This window comes from Chelonoidis abingdonii, chromosome 1 (assembly GCF_003597395.2).
Source record: "Chelonoidis abingdonii isolate Lonesome George chromosome 1, CheloAbing_2.0, whole genome shotgun sequence".
Taxonomy (NCBI): Eukaryota; Metazoa; Chordata; order Testudines; family Testudinidae; genus Chelonoidis; species Chelonoidis abingdonii.
Genome location: NC_133769.1, coordinates 86,539,524 through 86,557,304, shown reverse-complemented (window position 1 = coordinate 86,557,304; position 17,781 = coordinate 86,539,524). Strand labels below are relative to the sequence as shown.

Here is a 17,781-nt window from a genome sequence, read left to right as displayed (position 1 = left end):
GTTAGCAAGTAAATCACAGTATATTAATGTAAGAAATAATATGATTTAATAATATGATCTTGTTCAAATTTTGTAGCTGGGATAAGTAATAGCTATGCTTCTTTAATTAACATTTCTTAAAAAATAGTTTAACAAAACTGAGATAGCAAATATCCGTATTTTACATTTTATCTTACATGCCTGCTTTGTATTGTAAAATATAAATCCAGGATTCGTATGTGTGTTTCAGGCAGAACTAGAGAATAAATTACAGCAGCAAGTGACATTATCAGCACAGGAGCTTAAAGCAGAGAAAGGAAAACTAGCAGAGCTCCAGAAGATCCATGAAAAAGATCAGGAAAATATGAAAGAACTTCAGCTGGATCTTTATGGTAAAGAATCTGAGCTGTTGGCAACAAGGCAAGACCTTAAGGTACAGTGTCTTTTTAAAGTCATAAGTGACTTAATAATGTTTGTCTTCAGGATGAGAGCAATGTGAAGAAAAAAACTCTCTTGCTATTGTGACAAAGTTCCTCCTTTTACCTTGGTGGGTGCTATGCTTATTGGCGGATTTGCTCACCTCAGTGATCTTCCCTCTGGTGGAACCCACAGTCTGGGTCAACCCCTCCTGTGTCTGATCAGGAGTTGCGAGGTTTGGGGGGAACCCAGGCCCGCCCTCTACTCAGGGTTCCAGCCCAGGGCCCTGTGGATAGCAGCTGTCAATAGTGCCTCCTGTAACAGCTGCAAGACAGCTACAACTCCCTGGGCTACTTCCCCATGGCCTCCTACAAACACCTTATTTATCCTCACCACAGGACCTTCCTCCTGGTGTCTGATAATGCTTGATTGTCTGATAATGCTTGATTGTCTGATAATTCCTCAGTCCTCTAGTAGCACACCCTCTCAGTCTCAGCTCCTTGCGCCTCTTGCTCCCAGCTCCTCACACACGCTTCCTCTCCTCTGGCTCCTCCCTGCCTGACTGGAGAGAGCTTCTTTTTAAACCCAAGTGCCTTGATTAGCCTGCCTTGATTGGCTGCAGGTGTTCTAATCAATGTAGCTATCTCCACTACCTTCTAGAGAGATCTTAATTGGCCCCAGGTGCCTTGATTAACCTGTAGCAACTGTCATTTGGTTACTATGGTCCTAGGGATTTGTTTAGCCTGGGGCTAACATACCTGTTCCTCAGTACTTTACTGTAGCCATCTAGCCTTGCTCCATCACACTGTGTATAGAATTGTATTGTGTTCTTTCCCTCAGGACACAGTACATATTGGAATTAATTTAAATGCCAAGTATTTTTGCCTGATGTACCTAGAATGCCCTTCCATTTCACAAGTGTTTTATAGCACTGCTGTTGTCTGAGTTCTGGGAACAAGGTGGAGGATTTAGGAATACTGGGTTCTTTCTTTATACATTCCACTCTGTGTGAAGCTTGTCCCCAGTCTTACCCCTGCATAATTCCCAATCTGTGGAAACAGAAATTCAACTAATGGCATCCATTTCTGCCAACATGCAAGGGAGCAACTCCAAGAGTATTTCCCTCCCCCACAATTTAGTGCCTTTTTTGCTTCTTTTTATGGACGTAACAGGCTTTGACAGAACGCCTCAGCTTGCATTCCTGCAACAAACGTGTTTAGTCTGTATTGTTCTACTGGTGATCCAGATGTTTTGGCAAATTTACATACTATTTTCATTTAAGATATATTTTTAAAGGGATTTCTCTTTAGGGGGGTCCTATTTTACATATAAAGTGATGCAGCCATACGATCTTGATTCAGATGCCAAATCTAAGTAGACTCTGACATTGTCAGTGCTTGGATTGGAGACTTCCAAGAAAGCCCAAGTACTGCTGGGACTGGTGTTGGAGAGTCAGTAGATAGTGCTTTTTCCTCTCAGTCAATACTCATAGTCATAGAGTCAAAACCAGAAGTGACCACCAGTTCATCTCTTGTGACAGCCTGTATATCACAGGCCACCAACACCATCCAGCACCCACACACTAAACCAAACACTCAAAATTTGACTTAAGTATTACAGCCTACAGGAAATTAGACCATTATGTGCCACAGGCAGAGAATAGGGATGACTGACTGAAGCAGTGCCCTAGCAAGTGTTAGGAAATATCATGGTGCTAGAGGAGTTATCTTTAGGGTGAGTTGCAAAACAATTGGCCCCGATTATGTGTAGTCATTAAAGGTTCTATGGCCCTTTCTGGAAAGAAAGGTCTATTAGCCCTTGTGTCTTGGCCAAACTGCAGTGCTCATAGACTCTACGATCAGGAGGGACCATCATGATCTCCTAGTTTGACCTCCTGCACATTGCACGCCACAGAACCTCACTCATCCACTCCTTTAATAAACCTATAACCTCTGGCTGAGTTAGTGACATACTCAAATCCTGATTAAAAGACTAAAAGTTACAAAGAATCTGCCATGTACTATAGTTTAAATCTACAAGAGAACCATGCCCCATGATGCAATGGAAGGCGAATTCTGCCCCCTTCCCCTCCGGTTTTCTGCCAGCCTGACTTGGGGGAAAATTCCTTCCGTATTCCAAATATGGCAGTCAGTTAGACTCTGATCATGTGGTCAAGACTCACCAGCCAGACATCTGGGCAAGAATTCTCTGTGGTAATTCAAAGCCCTCCCATTCCAGTGTCCCGTCACCAGCCATTGGAGAGATATGCTGCTAGCAGTTGCAGATACCATCCCCTCCATAAACTTATCAAGGTCTGTCTGGAATCCAGTTAGGTTTTTGCCCCCACTGCTCCCCTTGGAAGGCCACTCCAGAATTTCACTCCTCTGGTGGTTAGAAACTTTTATCTAATTTCAAATCTAACTTGTTGATAACCAGTTTAAATCCATTTGTTTTCGTGTCCACATTGGCTCTTAACTTAAATAACTCCTTTCCCTCCTTCATATTTATCCCTCTAATGTATTTATAGAGAGCAATCATATCTCCCCTTCTTTGGGTAGGCTAAACAAGCCAAGCTCTTTGAGTCTCCTCTGGTCATCCTAGTAGCCCTTCTCTGCACCTGTTCTAGTTTGAATTCATCTTTCTTAAACATGGGAGACCAGAATTGCTACAGTATTCCAGATGAAGTCTCACCAGTGCCTTGTATAATGGTACTAACACTTCCTTGTCTGTACTGGAAATACCTTGCCTGATGCCTCCTAGGACTGCATTAACCTTTTTTCTCGGCCGCATCACATTGGTGGCTCATAGTCATCCTGTGATCAACAGTAAACCAGATCTTTCTCATTCTCTGTCATTTCCAAATGATAAGTCCCCAACTTATAGCAAAAATTCTTGTTGTTAGTCCCTAAGTGCATGACTTTGCACTATTAAATTCCATCTTATGTCTCTTATTCAAGTTTTCAAAGTCCTCCAAATCTTCTTATGTGATATTCCGGTCACTGTCTGTATTGGCAACATCTTCAAGTAGTGTCCCTATGGATGCTCCACTATAGGGAGTTCCAGGACACAACCTGGGGGAAAGTGAGGGTCAGAGGAGGTTGGCAATAACAAGGAAACAAGGTTACCAGTCTTAGCAAATGTATAATTTTATAAATTTTATAATAGTGGTTCTGTTGTACTAAAATGCTGTGCAAACATGGAGGCAGTGTATGGGTTTTTGTTTTATAATAATATCATCACTGAACAAGACAGTTTAATAAAATGCTAAAAGACCACTGTAAAATATAGCTAAATTGAAAAGATGTAAAAAACAAAACAAATCCTATTCAGAAAATTCCAAATAATGATCAAAAGATCAGTTTATTCATAGACCACACAAAGAATATAATTGACTATGAACACATCCTTCTAAACTGTTTTCACTTTGGTACTTATGTGCTAAATATACAAAACCAGTAGAGCAAAGATTTGGAGAGTCTTTATTTTTTCGTTTCCTCTCAGAGAATATTTTGTCAGTCATGGTGACACATCCCATGTTACATTATAAGTAAAGCCCTCCTAGTTTTCTCAGATACTGTTTCCTATAATTGGAGTTCTCTAGCCTTGTTGCAACTGATGTCATGGCCACCATAAATATCTAGAAATACATGACAGAGAGTACAACTTAATGGAAAAGTAGGCCAAAAAATGTACTGCAAGTGGAAGTAGATTGATAAATATTTAGGGTTGCAAATTATATTTGCTAAAGAAGGTGGAATTTTCTTTTTAAGGATAAAATAAGGTTCTTCTTCCAGAGATGTCCCTGTGGGTGCTCCACTCTAGGTGTCGGTGCGCCCCTGCGCCTTTGATCGGAGATTTTTGCAGCAGTACTTGTAGCTGCCACACGTGCTCAAAGCCTGGCCCCCGCTCTGAGTATACCTCTAGTGAGCATGCGCGGCCGGTTCTCTCAGTTCCTTCTCTACCGCCCCCGGCTTGAGATGGAGCTCAGCAGACTCCTTAAAGAATTTCTTTCCCCATCTTAAAATAACTTGTAGTTAGACAGTTTCTTGTTAGTTAGTGTTACCTACCTTTTTTTCTACTGTTTTAAAAAAAAAAATAAATTTTTTTTGTTCTCTCAGCCGCTTCAAATATACCTGGCTCCACAGGCTTTAAGCGCTGTTCCTCCTGTAAGGACGCTATCCCTCTCTCTGATGGACATTCACAGTGCATAAAATGCTTGGGGGAGACCCATATTCCCCCAAAATGTACTCACTGCACTAAACTAAGCTCCAGAGCAAGAAAGGATAGAGAGAGAAAACTCAAACTTATTTTACTTCAGAAACCTCTAGGGTCTGCCTCAGACCCTGGTGCGGACTCTGCCTCCTCTCACGGACACAGCTCTCCCACTTCAAAAAGCAGAAGAAAGCAGCTAAACGAGAACACCTTCACTCAGTCAAAAGAAACCCTTAGACACAAACCTTCTCTGGTCAGATCCACAGTCTCCTTACCAGTGCTCCCCCGCCTGAGCACTTTCGACGAGCCGGGCTCCTCCGGCACCGCGCTAAACCCGCCTGTGCTTTCGGCGGCAGCGCGAGGCTCCGGTGCCGAGGCGACAGGCTTTCAGTTGCCTGCCTCGATTATGGCACCCATCGGCACCGCGATGAATGGGGCACCAACAACTCAGGCCCCCCCTGAGGCACTGCAGCCTGCTATTAATAGTGCGGCACCAACTACAGCACCGGCATTAACAATGCTACTTGGCACGGAGCCAAGATTAAGAACTCTGGTATCAGCCCGGGTTCCCTCACAGCAATTCTATCAGTCTTTGCCTTTGGCTGCCTCAGCTCTGCCGTTTACCCACTCAAGTGACCTCCTAGTATCATCTACGCTGCAATCACCCTTTCTTAGAGATGGCTTCTCCCTGACAAATGATTCAGGGTCTAAACAGCCTTCCTCCAGTGAGGAGGAGTCTGAACTACAGGGTGATGTTTCAATACAATCAGAATTCCATCCTCAGAGTCCTGTCACCCACGGACACAGGAAAATTGTCTCAGACCACCCTGGAGACCCTGCCTCCTGGTGTGTTAATCCCTGGATGGCAGTATGCCTTTTCCACCACCATGGCAGTATTGGGCCCCATGGGCATCTTTCCCTTGGCAGCACACCCGCTATTCTATTGGACGAGACGCGAATGTCCAAATCATATGACTCACTTGGCGGCACCCTCCCATCCTCAGGATCAGTTAACTCCAGCTCCTGACCCAGTATTAACTGAAGTACCAACTGAAGCAATGCCTGAAGAAGCTTACCTTCCCTCCCCTCCCCCGGCCTCAGATGATTTTTCGAAATTCCAGGATCTCTTTAAAAGGGTTGCCAGTGAGCTTAGAATCAATCTAGAGGAAGTACCTGACCAACAACATGAGTTAAGGGCTCTGAATTCCTTTTCTCACATCCTGCGCTAAACTCACTGGTAGTGGATGCAGCCAATCAAAGGAACAAACAACAGTATTTCCGCCATACCCCAGCCAACAAGGAAGGCAAACGCCTAGACCTGCTGGGTCGCAAGGTGTATGCCTCTTCGACTTTACAATTTCGAATTGCCAATTATACCGCAATTCTGGCAAAGTACAACCATAGAAACTATAACAAGTTCATGGACTTTATTGAACACATCCCAGACTACAAGAAACAACAGTTTACAGCTTTAGTTTCTGAGGGCCAAATCATATCACGCATGGCTCTTCAAGCAGCTCTGGATTCAGCCAATACCGCAGCAAGATCCACTGCTACGGTGGTGGTCATGCGCTGAAGTTCATGGCTTTCCTCTTCCCTCTTTCCTTGCGAGGTTCAGAGCACCATAGAGGATCTCCCTTTTGATGGTGACAAACTCTTTGCTTCCACCACTAATGAGGTGCTTCACTCAATGAAGGACTCAAGGGCAACTCTTCGGTCCTTAGGCATCCAAGCCCCTACAAACAGAAGGCGACAGTACAGATATCAACCTTACCACAGTCCACGCTACCCCTCATATACTCAGCATTTCCCAAGATCTCAGGATCAACAACAACAACATCAACGCCAGAGATCCAGATACCAGCAGCGTCGCCCCAATTCTTCCGGGATGCCCCAACTTCTTCCAGCTAATAAGCGGATTTGAACCTTTGGTCGAGGGTCTCGTAAACATCGTCCCAACTTCAGTGTATGCACTGCCTACAACTATCTTTGGACACCGCCTACAGCCATTTTTACACCAATGGCAGAATATTACCACCGAAAAGAAGAGAGATCTCACTAAAACAAACAATTAACCATAACCTACCGGGTCAAAGACTCTTCATAATGGTGACAGTCCCCGAACAACACTCTGCTCTGGAGTCCCCCTTCCTCCAGACTCCCCCAACTGAGATGATGGCCCACATCCTCACCAAACAGTCATGGGCTATTCCGAGACCGGCCTGCACATAAACGTTACTAGAATCGCTTTGAGCTATAACGGACATGCTTGCCGCTGCTTCCTTCCACTAAAATCAAGAATCAGCATGTATGCATAATGTACAGACAACGATGGCGCATGTTCTATGTAACAGAACAAGGAGGGGCTCGTTCCGACTCCTTTGGCTAAGGCCATAAAACACTGGAATTGGTGCCTTGCGAACGACATCCGCATATCAGCTAACTTATCTCCAGGCGTGAATGAAACACCAACTCCGACGAGTTAAGCAGACGTCCCTTCGGAGCACGAATGGCAGATAGACAAGAGAATCATTCACAACATATTTCGAACTTGGGGTCACCCAACCATAAGATCTCTTACGCCGCGAAAAAACACTAAATGCCTCAATTTCTACCACCCGCGCCTCCGCCCCCACGCTAACGACCCGCCACCCACCCCCCACACCGCCCGCACAACCGCACCCCACCACACCACCCATCAACCCCCTCAACCCCGCCCTACCACCAACCAACTCCAGGGCGGGACTGGGGCAAATGCTCCCAGATTCGGAGACGCATTCATGAGCTCATGGCACCGGCACTTCGCTTAATGCTTTTCCCCCAATACAATTGCTCAACAGGGTCCTCCAAAGAATACGAACGGATCTTGCCAGGGTGATCTTGATCGCAGCCTTCCTGGCCGAGAACAAACGTGGTTCCTGTTCCCACAGAATTCACGTGCACTCACTAAACAAACAATTGGCCATACCTTACCGAGTCAAAGACTCTCTCATATGGTGGACAGTCCCCTACAACCTCTGCTCTGGAGTCCCCTTCCTCCAGACCCCCCCAACTCTGATGATGGCGACCGATGCATCCCTCACGGCTGGGGGCCACATCTCTCACCAAACAGTCCATGGGCTATGGTCTCATTCCGAGACCTCCTGCACATAAACGTTCTAGAACTTCGAGCTATACGGAATGCCTGCGCTGCTTCCTTCCCACTAATCAAGAATCAGCATGTACGCATAATGACAGACAACATTGCCTGCATGTTCTACGTAAACAGACAAGGAGGGGCTCGTTCCCACTCTTTTGCTCAGAGGCCATAAAACTCTGGAATTGGTGCCTTGCGAACCACATCCGCATATCAGCTGCTTATCTCCCAGGGGTGATGAACACCACTGCCAACGAGTTAAGCAGACGTTTCCCTTCGGAGCACGAATGGGAGATAGACGAGGGAATCATTTACAACATATTTCGAACTTGGGTCACCCAACCATAGATCTCTTCGCAACCGAAAAACACGAAAATGCCTCAATTTCTGCTCCAGGGCGGGACTGGGCAAACACTCCCTCAGAGACGCATTCATGATCTCTCATGGCACCGGGACTTCGCTTATGCATTTCCCCAATACCATTGCTCAACAGGGTCCTCATAAAGATACGAACGGATCTTGCCAGGGTGATCTTGATCGCACCTTCATGGCCGAGACAACCGTGGTTCCCTTTCCTCACCAGAATGTCAATTCAACCACCAGTCTCCCTGCCTCTCATCTCGAACCTCTTATCACAGCAACACAGCCGGCTTCTTCACCCCAATCTCTCCATGCTTCACCTCAAAGCCTGGTACCTGCATGGTTCTCGCAACGAGAACTAGACTGTTCCGACCAAGTTCAGAGGGTACTTCTACATAGCAGATCACAATCCACCCATACCACCTATCTCTGAAAGTGGAAAAGATTCACAAAATAGTGCTCAACCAAACAACTGTCTCCTACCTCTGCACCTCTTCCCTGCATACTCGATTATCTATTGGACATTAAACAATCCAACCTTTCATTCAGCTCCATTAGAGTCCACTTAGCTGCCATCACAACCTTTCATGGTACAGTTGACAATACCTTGGTCTTGGCTCATCCCATCACCAAGCGTTTCCTGAAGGGACTCCAAACCCTATATCGAGACATTAAGCCACCTACTCCTCTATGGGATCTTCACCTAATATTGTCCTATTTAACTCATCAACCCTTTGAGCCCTTAGCCACCTGCTCCCTTTTGCACCTCTCGATGAAAACAGCCTTCTTGGTGGCCATTACCTCCGCCAGATGGGCAGACGAGATAGCAGCCCTTATGGCAGATCCACCATATACGCTCTTCTTCAAGGACAAAGTTACTCTACGCCTACACCCAAAATTCCTTCCAAAAGTTCATGCTTCATTTCACATCAATGAACCAACTCACCTACCAACTTTCTTTCTGAAACCACATACAAACTCCTTCGAAGCCACAATGCACACACTTGATGTGCGCAGGGCTTATCCTTTTATTTGGACAGAACCAAACCCTTCAAAAACTTTCCTAGACTCTTTGTCTCCATCGCGGAGCATTCCAAAGGCGTGGCTGTCTCTACCCAGAGACTTTCAAACTGGATCTCTGATTGCATACGACTCTGCTATCAGATAAAGAACATTACACCTCCAGCATTGATCAGAACACATTCCACTAGATCTGTATCTACCTCTGTAGCCTTCTTACGTAAAGTACCCTTGTCTGACATTTGAAGGGCGGCCACTTGGTCCTCCAAGCACACATTCGTTAAACACTATGCCCTTACTCAAGGCCTTCTCTCTGACACTCGATTAGGCAGGGAAGTATTATCTACTGCATTCCTGCCAGATCCAAAGTCCCTACCTCCTTGAGATACACTGCTTCGAAGTCACCTAGAGTGGAGCACCCACAGGGACATCTCTCGAAGAAGAAGAGGAAGTTACTCACCTTGTGCAGTAACTGACGTTCTTTGAGATGAGTGTCCCTGTGGGTGCTCCACTACCCACCCTCCTCCCTCTACTTCGGAGTTCGGGTAGCCTCCGTTGTAGAGAAGGAACTGAGGGAACTGGCCGCGCATGCTCACTAGAGGTATACTCAGAGCGGGGGCCAGGCTCTGAGCGTGCGTGGCCGCTACGAGTACTGCTGCAAAAATCTCCGATCAAAGGCGCAGGGGTGCACTGACAACTAGAGTGGAGCACCCACAGGGACACTCATCTCAAAGAACGTCAGTTACTGGCACAAGGTGAGTAACCTCTTCATGCCTTATAAACTAACTAAACTTCAGTGGCTGCAGAATATAATCGGCTTGGCCCACAGTTACAGAAATGCAATTCATTCTTTTGTGCCTCGTAGTAAATAAGTGTGTCCCTATTTAGTGTTTTTAATGTTCTATGCAAAATAGATAGGCACCAAAGATGATATAAGCAAAATATTGGGGGGGTAGTTCCTGAGATTCCAATGTATTCTCTGAAGGTTAAGAATGATGTGCATTACTAATGGGACTGTTTTTACCTGAGGACACATAAAGAAAAACAAAAACATTATTGTTCCAAGAGCCCATCAGTATTTTATTTTTAACATCTTGACCTCTTCCCCCGTCCCCTGCCCAACTTTACCTGCTGGGAGAAGGCTCCAGTCTTTTGTGCGGTGGGCTGGCCCTGAGGCAGGTACTCCTCACTGAGGCACTAATAGATGATGAGCCTCATTCTGAGATCAAGTGCTAATGCTTGGGTATCTGTGTAGAACATTTCAGTTCAGTTCCTTTGTGACTGTGATTAGCAAAGCAGGTCCTCATCAGAATTGGGAGTGTGACTTGTTAGTTCTATGCTGTTCCTGTGGACGTTGGCTTCAGTTTGGGCAGTGTTTCTGTTTCCTTTTGTTCATTTGTCATTTTCCCCTTTCAGCCTTTGTGATTTTTCTTGAAATTGCAAACTCCTGGTGTATAGAAAAGCTATCACAGATCAGTTTTAGAGGTTTAAAATTTCTGATTTTTCTGTCATTCTGAGGATCTCACATGGCAACCAGTGCACCTTTGGCTTTCCATGCAAAGGGATGTGAAAAAATGTCACACAAAATTTAAAACGTTTAAAAATTATTAAGAAACTGTTTTCTAAAATCTGTATTTTAAAATACATGAGAGAGTGTGAGTTGATGGTAGAGAGATTTTGCTATTCCTAATACAGCCATTCTAAACTAATACCAAGAAGGCATACAACCCTATGCCGTCCTCCATATATTATGAATGGCAATGGCCACAGTTGGTTGCCCAGGAAACCTAGGCCTGTCTCACTGTTGCAGTGCCTGTGAGGAGTGGTGATCAGTTTGTTTTCCAAGTACATTTTTGTTTTTTTTGTTTGTTTCTGTAAAGGGAATCATCCTGAGACAGCACCTAAGAGAGAAATTTAGAACTCAGTGATACATTTAAAATATGTTGAATTTCAGAAGTGAAATTCTGTCTCTATGGAAGGCGATGTTCATTTCAGTGTCTCTCTAATTTTTGCTTTAAAAAGGGGAGGAGGGAGGAGAAAATGTTCTTACCCCCCTTAACCCAGGACATGCAATAAATGCAGTATAAACTTAGAAAGTATGTGTTTTAGATTAAGAATGTGAAGAAAAAAATTGTATTCTCCATAGGCAGTGATATAAAAACCAATGGTGACACAGAAGTATTATTTTGATATTCAGATGTTAAAGTAGTAGAATCGCTAAAGTCAGGCAATTCTTGTAGCAGAATTTCATCTTCTCAAATGCAAAATTAACCACACATAGGCTACATAAAACTAGGGGCTTTGCTTAATATTAATAATAAATACACCTGAGTCAGAACCACAAAATTTGGATTGCATCTGGATCCAAAGTTTGTGTGCGGGTTCAGGTCCAGGGTTTTGGTTTGGCCCCATCGCTACAATGAAGTATCTCTTTCATGATGTGTTGAAACATCTGAAGTCAATTTGTACAACACAGATCTTTGAAACATATAAACTAGATGATCTTGAATGTTTTTCTTGTCACTTCAGGTCTTTTAACAGAAGAAGGATAGTCATTGCAAAGCAGTGATGAGTCCACGTGATGCCGAAACCAGTTTTGTTAAAGAGAAGTTTAATAAACTTGATTAGGTCTGAATGTGAGATACCCTCACTGTTAGCCTTCACTTTAGCTAAATAAAAATATCTTCGGAATGGCTAAATGGTTTAACACAACTTGGCACACAGACACTGGGAGGCCAGGGTTTCAGACAGATATGATGATAGATGGCCTCAAGCCATGTTGTGATACGAACTGAGGTGGCATGTATAGTGGATGGGTAGGATTGGAGGGTATGAGTTGAGCTGTACTGATAGCACCATCTGCTGGCATGAGAATAGAATATCATTGTTAAACTACTGAGTAATTTCCTGACCTTCTTAGCTAAAGGAATCAGTCTGCTGTGGAAGCTGCACAATGATGAAAAGCAGATCATGGGAGTTCAAGGGAAACCTTATAGCTTGAGATATTTAGGTGACATTGTTCCATGAAGGCTAGCCTTAGATCAACAACTGCTCTGATGAGCCCAATTCCTCCTCCCCCATCAATACAATTAAAGAAATGAAGGCTGGTTATCATCAAAGCCTTTATTTTAATAAGGAACATATGTTATGTCACTTTAGCCAAGGTGAAAAGATTTGGTGTAATCTGAAGGGGTGGATGGTGGGACAGAGGCGGGCACAATAATGTTTTAAAAGTCAAATTTGAATTAATGTAGATTGAAAAGAAAATATGACGTGTGTGTATAGAATACACGCACCTCTATACATTACAATTTAATATATACTTTTTCAGTTTAAAAAATTGCCTTGTGCCTCCCCTCACAAAAATGGCACCAAACCAATTCACTTTGGCTAAAGTTAAAGTTATAGAAAGGATATGTTCCTTTTTAAAAATAAGGGTGTTGATCTCCTGCAATTCTTTAACTGTGTTGATGGTGTGTTTGTGGGTGGGGGAGGGGGAATGGATGGATGGATTTGAGCTGACAAATTCAAATAAATTATATTCTCTTTTAATATATGTAAATTGGGAGGGACTTTGTATTATTTACAAAAATTTCTCTTTTTTTCAAAAAGTTACATTGTCTGTAAGTGAATGTATAGTGCTCATGAAAATGAGGAACTGCTAGCCGTGGGCTGGACCGAATTGAACAAATAGTGTATGAGATCTTCCAAATGCACCTCAGTCTTAGCCTGGGTGCTTTTCTAATCTAGTCCTGGTCTCTTCCATAGACAGTGCCAGCAGTAAAATGTATTTGGGGAATTACCTTGCTTCATAGCATAGTCTTCCTGGTTGGCGTCTTTTTTTATTTGACCTTTCCTCTCCATGTATTTGCTAGTAATCCTTCCCTCCCACGCCCTCAAATTCAAACTACACATGTAATAAAAAGAGCAGAAAGGCTAGTGTACCTAACCCACTGCTACCCGGTACATACTGTGTCCTCAAAATATTTTCTAATGCCTTCTCTGCTTTTCCCATCCCCTGTTTAAAAACATTCTAATAAATATCTCATTGATCTCATTACCTACCCAATTTGCACTTTGTTTTATTCCTTATTCAAGAATTTAAAGAATTTAAAAAACTTAAAATGAAACTAGCATTAACCTGTTTAATAGGGCCCTTCATTTTCGGTTTTTATTTTATTTATTTTTTCCTGGGAGTTTATCAGTGTTTATTATTATAACAACAAAATAGGTGAAAATCAGTGGGAAGAAACTGTTAATCATTTTTCTGGGTAAATATCAGGGGCTATTTTGGTGGATGGAAGGAGAGAGGAAAAAAGTATTCAGTCGATTAATGGTTTGATGAACGAATTCAGATGGTTTGCTACAGAACTCAAAACACAATGTCACCTCTGAGTTTAAGAAAGCAATATATCTCTAATCTGAAACTAAAACTTTTGTTTCAATAAACAGTTTACTGTTGTAGACTTAGAACTATTAGCCTATAAATATTTAAATTTAATAATTGGGCCACACCATTTGCAGGGCAGATACTCAACTTCATTCCTTTTCTCCTGTTTTTGTTTTTTTAAGCTTTTGAATGTTTTCTTGTGTTCTGAAATGTATTCTGACACAGATTTTCATTTTCTTCCCATTTTAGTGTGTCAATCTTTAAACCATTATCTGCTAACAGCTTGAAATTTGTGCATGGTGGGCATGAGATTCATCAGTACGTTGAGATGTGCACATGCTTCTGAGATTGCGTGCATGCGTTTATTGTGTGCATCTTCTAGACTAATACATAGCCTTACTTCAACAAGCATTTTTGCATATACACATCGACTAATGTATTCTTGTAATTTTTATATATATGTATATATAAATGGACTACTCCTTTTGAGCCTTTGTTCTGAAAATGACCTGACCATTACCAACACTCTGTTCCAACAAGCGGACGAATACAAAATGACATGGATGCACCCTAGGTCCAAACAATGGCATCTGATAGATTATGCCATTGTCAGAAGGCGAGACATCGGAGACGTAATGACCACCAGAGTAATGTGAGGTGCAGAGTGCTGGACAGATCACAGATTAGTCAGGATGTTTCTTCAACTTCACATCGCTCCCTCTCGGCACAGACACCCTAAGCATGTGCGGCCTGCTTTCAACATAGCCAAACTGAAGGATGCTCAGGGTTTCAACAATTTTCAGAGGAGTCTTGATGACAAACTGACATCCCATGGACAATTGATCGGTACTGTAACCGAAAAGCGGGACCAGTTCAAGGAGATAGTGACTGACACAGCAATAACATCTCTTGGACCAAAGAAAAGAACACATCAGGATTGGTTTGATGAGAACCAAGAAGAAATATGCTCAGCACTGGAAGTAAAGAGAGAAGCTTTATCAAATGGCAGAATGACCCCTCCTCAGTCTCTAAACGGGACCATTTCAAGTACCTTCAGAGCAAAACACAGAAAGACCTCCGTCAGATACAAGACAACTAGTGGGAGAGCAAAGCCAAAGAAATTGAGCACTATGCTGAGACTTGCAACTCAAAAATGTTCTTCAGTGCTATTAAGACTGTCTATGGACCTTCTAAAGCAAGGACCGCCCCGTTGCTCTCATCAGACAACACAACGCTGATTAAAAATAAAGAAGGCGTCAACGAAAGATGGCGAGAACACTTTAGCAACCTTCTCAATAGACCATCAACCGTGAATAATAATATCCTCAATGAAATTCCACAACAACCTGCTCTGACAGATCTTGACTTTCTGCCCACTATAAATGATAAATGAGATTAAGAAAGCTATTAGCCAGATGAGATCAGGAAAAGCTCCTGGAAAAGATGGGATAGCAGCAGAGATATGCAAAGCAGCAGGTCCAGCAGCATTAGCAGCGTTCCACAGTGTGATCATCAGCATCTGGGAGGATGAAAATATACCCCAGGACCTCCGTGATGCTACTGTTGTCTCTCTTTTCAAGAACAAAGGCAGCAAAGCAGAATGTGGAAACTATAGAGGCATATCCCTACTCTCCGTTGGTGGGAAGATCATTGCCCGCATCATCTTGAACCACCTAATAGCCAGTATTTCTGAGGCAAATCTACCTGAAAGTCAATATAGTTTCCGACCTGGCCGGAGCACAGTCAACATGGTGTTTGCTGTCAGACAAATACAAGGAAGTTCATTGAATAGAATATGCACCAGTATGCTGTCTTCATAGATCTGACAAAGGCATTTGGTACCGTCAACAGGGAAGCCCTTTGGACCATTCTTACACGACTTGGCTGCCCAAGAAAATTTGTCCAGATTATATGCCTTTTTCATGACAGCATGACAGGCGAAGTATTGTCTGATGGAGCCACATCAGCCCCCTTCAGCATCACCAAGAGTGTGAAACAAGGATGTGTTATCACACCTGACCTATTTAACCTGTTCTTTGCATGCGTCCTTAACCATGCAATGAAAGATCTGGACCGTGGTATATACTTGAAATACCAGCACAATGGTTCACTTTTTGACCTCCGTCACCTGAATGCAAAGACTAAGACAGTGCAGAAACTCTTTCTCGAGGCACTCTTTGCAGACGACTGTGCCCTCATGGCTCACTCTGAAAATGATCTTCAGCACATTGTCAACAAGTTTGCTGAGACCTCGCAACTCTTCGGACTAACTGTCAGCCTCGGAAAGACAAAAGTTCTTCATCAACCTGCACCTGGATCAAATGCTTCTGTCCCGAGTATCTCCATTGACAGCACTCATCTTAAAGTAGTGGAGAACTTTAAATACCTGGGTAATGTCATATCCAGTGATGGATCACTGAATAATGAGATCAACGCACGAGTATCCAAAGCAAGCCAGGCACTTGACTGTCTGCGTGTCAAAGTTTTAAACCACCACAACATCCAGATGTCAACAAAACTGCTTGTGTACAGAGCTGTTGTTCTCTCATCTCTTTTGTATGGGTGCGAAACATGAACACTATATAGGTGTCACATCAAGCAGCTTGAAGCATACCACATGCGCTGCCTCCGCAACATCATGAAGATCCGCTGGCAAGACAAAGTGCCCAATCTCGAGGTCCTCAAGAGAGCCCAGATGACAAGCATCGAAATGATGATCATGAAGTCACAGCTGCGCTGGAATGGTCATGTCAGCCCCATGGATGCCAACAAAATCCCCCGCCAGCTTCTGTATGGCAAGCTCTCCCAGGGCATCTGGCATATAGGTCGTCCACGGAAACGTTACAAGGACACCATCAAAGCCAATCTGCAGTACAGCACTATCAAACCAAGGGACCTTGAAGATGCCGCCAGCGACAGAACACAGTGGCATGCAACATTTAGAAATACCTGCATCGCCTTTGAGGAAGACCGCTGCCGGCGTCTACAAGAGGCACACGAACAACGTCACAGAGCATCAGCAGCGCACAATCCACTGACTGCGAACTTCCCATGCACCATCTGCAGCAAAATGTGCACCTCTAGAATCGGCTTGTACTGTCATCAGAGGGCGCACCGTGAGACCAACAATAGATGATCTGCACAGATTTGTCATCATCGGATCGATGGACTACCAAGAAGAAGATAGATAGATAGATAGATAATATGCACTATAGTCTATTTTTGTAATAGAATAAGTTATTTTTTATATATTTGAATGAAACATAGTTAGGATGAACATCAGGAAAAACAAATAATACTTTTTTGTAAAACCCAGGATTTTTTAGTTTAAAAATCGGTTTAAACTGAAAACGAAGGAGCTTATCTGTTAAGTATTCATACTTGTGTAGCAGTATTATAGCTATAAGCTAGATAGGAACTAAGATGTCAGTGTGGACATTAATACTTAAGCTGGTCTGACATTCAATCCAGTAACAGAGGGTACTGCTACTGATACAGAAAGACAGTCACACAAACAGTGTGTTATACATTGGAGTAATTATCTGTTCGTTTAAAGAATATTTACTACTGTTGAAGAGGATACTAGTTAGAAAAGGACACTGTAATGTGCATGTTAAAACTGGCCCATTAAAAATAATGGATGAAATTGTAATGGGCAAAACTCTCATTGATTTTGGTTGGGCAGTTTTTCACCCAATATTAAAATGTCATAGTCTGAGTTGCCATCGTTGTTGAGTTCTGACATTCTCCCACATCATAAAGGCCTTTGCAAGAACCAATGGGCAAAATTCCCGTTGACATCAGTGGGACCAGGATTTCACTGCATGTTTTGAAGAGAGTTTAGTATCCACTTAAAATATCTTGGGAGATATTGCCATAGCTCTACTATTGGGTTGTGTTCTGTTTTATTTGTTACCAGATACTGAAGCAGGTTTTAATGACCGAGGCCTGGTCTATACTACGCGTTTAGACTGAATTTAGCAGCATTAAACTGATTTAACCCTGCACCCGTCCACACAACAAGGTCCTTTATATCGATATAAATTGCCCTTTAAACCGGTTTCTGTACTCCTCCCCGACGAGAGGAGTAGTGCTGAAATCGGTATTATCATATCAGATTAGGGTTAGTGTGGCCGCAAATCGACGGTATTGGCCTCCGGGCGGTATCCCACAGTGCACCATTGTGACCGCTCTGGAAAGCAATCTGAACTCGGATACACTGGCCAGGTAGACAGGAAAAGCCCCGCGAACTTTTGAATTTCATTTC

General features: G+C 43.3%; 1 protein-coding gene across 6 annotated transcripts in view; it reads left to right on the top strand.

Annotated features, from left to right (window-relative positions):
- EEA1 (early endosome antigen 1) overlaps positions 1-17,781 on the top strand; it is a 158,981-nt gene that overhangs the window by 101,144 nt on the left and 40,056 nt on the right. For all 6 annotated transcript variants that reach the window (XR_004371641.2, XM_032765128.2, XM_075066940.1 and 3 more), the window contains one exon: positions 230-412. Coding sequence is in view for 5 of the 6 variants with exons in the window: in XM_032765128.2 (XP_032621019.1) it covers positions 230-412 (183 nt within the window). In the remaining variant the exon portion in view is untranslated. The remainder of the gene's footprint in view (positions 1-229; positions 413-17,781) is intronic.